Raw genomic sequence first — 7,011 nt, 5'->3', positions numbered from 1 at the left:
TCATATAGACCAAAACAATAAGAGATATTAGACCAACAATTTAAAAAAGAAGTTATAAACAGTCAATTGGCATGCATACAAGACAATCTAGAAGGAAGAAAAATATGGAAAGGTCAGAACAGGGGAAGAATCGTATAACATGTAATAAATCTATATATATATATATATATATATATATATATAATAAAAGCATTCTAGAAGGTGGAGGAGGAGGGGTATTCTAGAAGGAAAAGTATGCCATATCAGCCAGTGGTAAAGGACCACTGATTCTCAACCTCTCTTTCTCCAATCTTTCTTTAATTGACTCCCTCGATATTTATATATATATAAACCCACCCTCTCTCTCCCTCTTTCGTCATACCACGCTTGATTCACAATTTCAAAGCTCTCTCTCTCTCTCTCTCTCTCTCTCTCTCTCCAGACACACTAAATTTCTACTTCCCTATTTTGCCCCGACACGCTCTTCCCCATCTCCTCTCAATGTCCCCAACCCTAACCCTCCCCAACCCTAATTCCCTCCATTCCTCCCGGCAAATTCCATTTCCTTCCTCCCACATGCCTCCTCGCCTAATCCCCACCTCGCTTCGGACCCCGAGCTTCAATGCTCCCATTTGTGCATTCACCCACACCCACTCGTCCTCGGCAACGGCCACCGTCTCTCGTAGGCCCTCCAGTTTATACGAGGTCCTCCGAGTCAAGCGTACCGCTTCCTTCACGGAGATCAAGACTGCTTATCGAAGACTGGCCAAGATGTACCACCCCGACGCCATTCAAGAGCCCGAATCAGACGGCAGCGATTTCATCGAGATTCACAACGCCTACGCCACGCTCTCCGATCCATCTTCAAGGGCGCTCTACGATCTGTCCTTGGGTGCCCAGTTCGAGAGGCGACCCTTCAGTTTCACGACCGGTAATCGGACGGGGTTTTATGCGACCCGGAGATGGGAAACGGATCAGTGCTGGTAGCAGGAAAGATCAGAATAGAAGGCACGCGGGAGCCCGACCCCATTAGTATTTTAATTTTTCATGCCCTTTTTTTGTCTAGTGGGGAATCTATTTACAAAAACGAAATAGAGAGAAAATGTAAACTAGCCACGGTTGGATGTGTGGCAATGTAGAGTAAGTCTTGTAAATTCTACCGTCTATTTGTTTCTCGTTTTTTTCTGAGAAAAAAATTATTTTCAAGAAAAATGAGTACTCACTTCTAATTTCGTTCTTTACCCTATTTGTACTTCATAAGACAACTGAAGAAAATGTACATTTTCGTACTAAACACACAGATAGAGACTAGTATTGGTGATGAAACACGGGCATTCAGGAAATTAACAACAATAATAATAATAATACAATTTTAAGGTCTGTATAACGTATTGAATGCGTTGGTGAAAGGAAAAAAAAAAAAAAAAGGTAAAAAAGGAAGAATTACGATATATATAATATATATAAGTTATAAATGCTCTTTTGTAAAAAGGTGAACTCTATTATAAAAATATATATAAAATTTGTTAGGCATTATTGATAAAGGTAAAATTCTTGCATTTTGGGAGAAAGTTGCGGGGTGTTGATTGTACTGGTGTTTTTATCGGTTAGGCTCTAAACCAGCTTGATTTGGCTGAAACAAACACCCCCCTCCCCAAAAAACAAAAATAAAAAAAAAAATCTATTGCATGTGGAATCGTGCCTTTCCAAAGTGTGGAACGCTTGTGGACACCCGTGGAGCAATGCCAATGAGCAGACTCGGAGAGATGCGGGCTGCAGTCGTATGCTCAACCATGCCTTTCTGAACTGTAGCATCTATTTGCCCAAACATGGCTTACACGACTCTCGTTTGTAGGAGTTACCCATTTACATTTATTTTTTGTTGAGTAAAGATTTTATTCATACTACTGCCCATTTTCAAATTGAGAATGGCATATATCCTATTCCAGTTAAAAATATTTTTAGATACCCTACAATAATTGATGTAAGAGAATCACTTCCCAATGTTCCGGTTGTTTTTCACACAAAAACAGCCCTCCAATCCACTCATGGTGGAAGGCATACGTATAACCGTATAAGTGGTAGGCTATTTTGTGTTAAAATCAGCAGACCGACCCTAGGGATTTCTCTTGATGTAAAATCTCTCTCTCTCTCTCTCTCTCTCTCGGTGTATCTACCGTATACCCACCGTGTACTTTTTTTCTGTTTTTGATATATTGGGGGAGAAGGGTCAAACTCATGATCTCGAGATGTGAGTGTTGTGCCAACAGGCCACAGTTGGCCTATACACCGTGTACTTGGATGATTATGCTTTGTTCTTCTATCGACCATTAATAATATAAACTCGGAAAAAATCATGAAATCTAAGTCAAACTTAATAATAAGTACCTGGGGAGCTTGTTTGCCTGAAGTTAACTGTGCTTGGATTTGCCTAGCAACAGCAGCTTCAGGCTTTGTATTGGCAGATATCTCCAGTTGATTCACTGCCTTCTCAGCCACATCTCTCTGAAGCAGGGAGCATCTGTTAAATCCTACCACAACCAGTCTTATAGAAGTGTTAGGTCTTCAAGATTTTAACCTGGAAAGGCACCATAATAGCTGTAGTTGTTTTCTCAATGGCCAGAGTGATTGAACGAACTACAGCAGGTCCTGCTGCCGCCATTTCCTTCTTCACTGCTTTTTCTAACATCATTGGCAAGTCTTTACTCACTAAGTTATTAATCAAATATGTTACTTTCTGTGTACGGTCTCCTAACAACTTCTCAATTTTTGCCTTCTTTTCTTGAAAACGAGTCCACAAGAATCTGTATTGGCTTTGACAGCTTTCTCCATACTACGCCCTAGATTTGTCTCTAGTCTTTTCATTCTTTGATAACTGGAACATAAATCATTGTTGTGACTCCGTTTCTGCAATTTTTCTTTTTTTTCCATTGTCATGACCTGCACGAAATAAATAGGGAGGACGGTAAACCAATTAAAGATCAAAGATGGATGAGTAGAAAGAAGACGAGTTAAACATGCATCATCCATAACAGAAGACCACGCTACCATCTAAGAATTAAAACGTAATGTTTTTTTTATTAGGATGTTGCCAATTTGAAACAAAATGGAAAATTATTCCGGTCTCCAGAGCTCTCATTTCTCGACAGAAAATACTAAGAACAAAGTCTTAGTATACCATAAATAAATTTCATAGGATAGACCAAAGTCTCAACCAATGAACCCACCCTCCAATTCTAGAAATAGAAAAAAAGGTGTTTTCCATGGCCGCTTAATGGCTGAGTCTCAAAACATTTTATTGAAGATAAAAAATAATGATGCCTCGCATACCGAGATAACTTGTAGAAATCATAAATGAAACATGAGGTCGCTAGAGAATGAAGAATCTAGAAATGATTAAAAGTTTACCTCCCAGTGGTTTCAATTACCATATACAACCACTATATCTCAAGCGTGCAAAAATAATAATATGCTGAAAACAGCGAGACATGATACATATGTAGTGGGATATATAAACGTCCATACTCTTGAGCAATTACCTGATTAAGCATGTACCATTGCGTATATAAATAAATGTCCATTCTCTTGAGGAATTAATTGATTAAGCATCTCCTGCATGACTAAATTTTGCGAAAATGCAGCATCTGCAGAGGGGACTCGTAGTCCCACTCCGTTCAAAGAATTTGTGAAATTAAAAACACTTGGAAGGTGGGCAAGATGGACCCGAAGCTTGAAACTATACCCCATCTGTCTTTTCCCTTGGGTATTTGGTGCGGACAAAAGCAGAATTTGTACAGACCTAGATGACTCATAAACCTTCCCAGCCACATGCTTTGAGGAATCATCAACTCTTCCCTTTTAGCATTAGGAGCTTGGCCAGTGGCTTCGTTACACCAACACCATAAATTTGCTGAACTTCCTCCACAACATAGGTTTCTGCTGATATAGCACAGCATTCTTGGGTATCTCGATATCAAGATCAGAAGTCTGTGAGCAAAAGAACTTTTCTCTGTTCCCTACCAAAGGGCTAAATTCATCATTTTGTGTGGATCATTTTCATCAACTACTTCTGCCTCCACCTCAGCACGACCCACATCACTGTTGACACCCTCATCCGGGAAACTTGCCTCTCCCTCATTCCCTCATTCTTGATTTCAAGGATGGTGGTTGTTCCAGATGATGGATTGCATTCTAACTTGGAGGGAATGACAATATGAGTTGGCTGTATGAACATGATATGAATATTAAACATAGTAGATAAATAATCTTTTGCATTTAATGTGACTTTCGCCTTATGGTTCCTTTGATCATCATCCAATGAAAGAACATCAGATATGTTTGCACAAATGTTGCCCACTTGCCTGTGAACTGAATAATCATTAACTGCTTGGTCTCGAAGTTACTTGTTGGACTCCCAAGGAATATGCAGGGATGTGATAAAAACATCATCGCCATCACTAAATACTGTAGTTAGCGCAACAGTCTTAGATATCGTACTAAAACTATTAATTTCTTTTGAAGTGGCTGCCTCAGAAAAACAAGAGCTTACAGGATATCTCACTGCAGTTGCACACTCAGAGCTACTTGTATGTTTTGTATGGGTGCAGAACCAGCTAAGGGGGCTTTCTCAGTAAGCTTATTTCAAGATGGGTCTAAAGCAGCAAATCCTTCAGAACCAGTTGCATCACAAAACATTTGAATCTGGCTTTTCTAGGCACAATAAACCTGAACAATGTGTTCACCATGAGCTAATAGATCACTTATGCCTGTAAAACCCAAAAAAAAAGGTGAGTGGAAACTCACGGTATAAAATCCGCGTGGGTTGCTGCTGAATTAGGAACATAGTCTAAGTGAATAATGCTGCAATTGATTGAAGATTGCCTCCTCAACACGGGGTCAGCTGTACTCTTCAACTCCAATGTCTGGGAACACTTCCACAATTCTATCTCTCGGCAGTAGCCAGCCTTCTTCACTTGTTAAGGTCCACATTTTCACTCAATTCAGTGGCCCCGACAAACAGGTTTCAGACAATTAAATTGAACACACCATAAAACGACCATTATATGAAAACATCTTACATCTTGGAAAACGCTTGTTGAAATGCAATTCCAGAAACAAAAACACAAGTCCATCCCAATGTTAGTTAAATATCGAATGTACTTGGGCTTTGCCTACTTTTATGAATAAAACTTCTTGATTACTTATATAAAAAATGTTAGTTAAATATCGAAAATAAAAATGAATAGACATGCATAATGTCAGAGGTAGCAGTAAAATGAACAGCACTGCCGTGACTTGGAACGGGAAAAAAAGTTAGTGATGGGCTTATGTACAAAGTGATAAGTATGTTGTGATCCGGTGGATGGTGAGCAGCTCAAATGTAGCCGACCAAACAGTCTGACCTTCCTGAGGACTGAATACAGCGAGTGGTACATACTACATACTTGCTCATCCCATGTCTTTTACCTGTTGCACAATATACATTTTGCGAGGCACAGTCATGAGCATCTTCCTTTATCTTCTCATATAAAATATAATATGAATTTGCACGTACGCGACTGCACACCCATGTACAAACATTGCTCATGTATGTTAAAAACCTGCGAGCGATGAAACATCATGTTGGAAACATGGAATCCATTTAAGTAGGCGTTTAAGGTGTTGTTTAGATAGTGAGTTACGTTGAGATGAAAGTTGAATAAAATATTTTTAAAATATTATTTTTTAATATTATTATTGTTTTGAAATTTGAAAAAATCAAATTATTTATTATATTTTATATGCAAATTTATAAAAAATTATAATAATGAGAGGAGATAAAACAATTTCGAACAAAACCTAAATCAACTGGTAAAAAGAAATTATAAAGCAAACACCAACATGAACTTTTGAAGTTACAGGCTTCAGAAAATTACCAACCAACTGGGCCCCATCAATCACCTTATCAACAGGGCATTTTGAGAGGTTCCTCAGCCGAATCCACTTTTACCCTTTCCAGATTTTGTTGCATCAATTCTCAGAATACATCCTCCAATCCCAACTACAAAAAATTCCAGTATTATTGTTGTACTGTTGAAGTATAAGCAGTATAATGTCGAACAGCTTCACAGCTGAGAGTAACCACAAATTACAATATTTAGATTACTTGTATGTGGCAATGCCAATAAATCAAGAGAAGTTATTTGCAACAAAGTATCAAATCTTCAGTGCCTGAGATCTACTTTCTTTTTGTAACCAATCCATAGTTAATTGCACTTCCCACTGTCCCATAGGTACAGTTGGGGTAAGGGTCAGGCCCCTGGGGTTCAAATCCCTCCATCAACTAAGGCTGTGTATGCCCTTAAAAAGTTGCTAGAAAAAAGAAATCATAGTTAATGATTGTAGGCGAAAAGAAATGTGTTGAGTATGAGCTTACTGTAAACAAAGAAATGAATGATGCAAGCCCTGCATCAGCTGTAAGTAGACCAACTGCCTCAATAAGGTACCCTAAACTCACCCACAATCCCAACTCCATCCCTGCATTGCGGGTCTTGATTTCATCTCGAGCATGAAAGACAAATGGCAAAAATGGGATGGCTGACACAACAAATCGCACTGCAGAGAAGGTTGCTGCATCCATGCTAGTTTCAACATCTTTCACAACTGAAATGTTGCTTGCTGCAATTTAAAAGCAACATAATCCTCCACACGCCATGATTTTAGGATTTTTGACTCAAACTTCATGACTTACCAAGATTTGAAAGTGTGAACCCTAGCTAACTATCCCATAATTTGAATGGAAATAACAGCTTTTCATGTAATTCAAGGCGTATCTTCTTCATCGGGGCCTCCAGAAATCTTCCATACATAAACCGTCCATCTACGCCAACAAAGCAGAAAAACAGTCGCCATAAACCAAATATAAATCAGAGGAAGGGACTTACAAATGACGGAATGAATAACATAGCGAAAAGGCGAACATCCTCAGCTAAGAAGGTGCAGTAAAAACCTCGAGACGACTTTGAGAGAGAGAGAGAGAGAGAGAGATGTTAG

The 7,011-nt window shown here is 39.0% G+C and overlaps 1 protein-coding gene and 1 long non-coding RNA gene across 4 annotated transcripts; one reads left to right on the top strand and one right to left on the bottom strand.

Annotated features, from left to right (window-relative positions):
- The first annotated feature begins 347 nt into the window (after positions 1-347).
- On the top strand, positions 348-1,218 carry LOC121235184 (chaperone protein dnaJ 11, chloroplastic). Its single transcript, XM_041131467.1, has one exon. The coding sequence runs from the start codon at positions 481-483 to the stop codon at positions 964-966; it is 486 nt and encodes a 161-aa protein (XP_040987401.1). The 5' UTR covers positions 348-480; the 3' UTR covers positions 967-1,218.
- A 2,154-nt stretch (positions 1,219-3,372) lies between these two features.
- On the bottom strand, positions 3,373-6,147 carry LOC121235185. 3 transcript variants are annotated; one of them, XR_005934527.1, is made up of 5 exons: positions 6,125-6,147; positions 5,895-6,019; positions 4,783-5,579; positions 4,529-4,704; positions 3,373-4,443 (listed from the first exon to the last, which is right to left on the bottom strand). It is a non-coding gene; the product is annotated as an uncharacterized LOC121235185 (long non-coding RNA). The 3 variants fall into 3 exon arrangements; XR_005934526.1 differs by having other exon boundaries at positions 3,373-4,704; XR_005934528.1 differs by having other exon boundaries at positions 3,373-4,704; positions 5,920-6,019.
- Between the last annotated feature and the right edge of the window lie 864 nt (positions 6,148-7,011).

The sequence above is a fragment of the Juglans microcarpa x Juglans regia genome, chromosome 6D (assembly GCF_004785595.1).
Source record: "Juglans microcarpa x Juglans regia isolate MS1-56 chromosome 6D, Jm3101_v1.0, whole genome shotgun sequence".
NCBI lineage: Eukaryota > Viridiplantae > Streptophyta > Magnoliopsida > Fagales > Juglandaceae > Juglans > Juglans microcarpa x Juglans regia.
The sequence above is the reverse complement of the archived record's forward strand: the minus strand, read 5'-3'. Positions and strand labels throughout refer to the sequence as shown.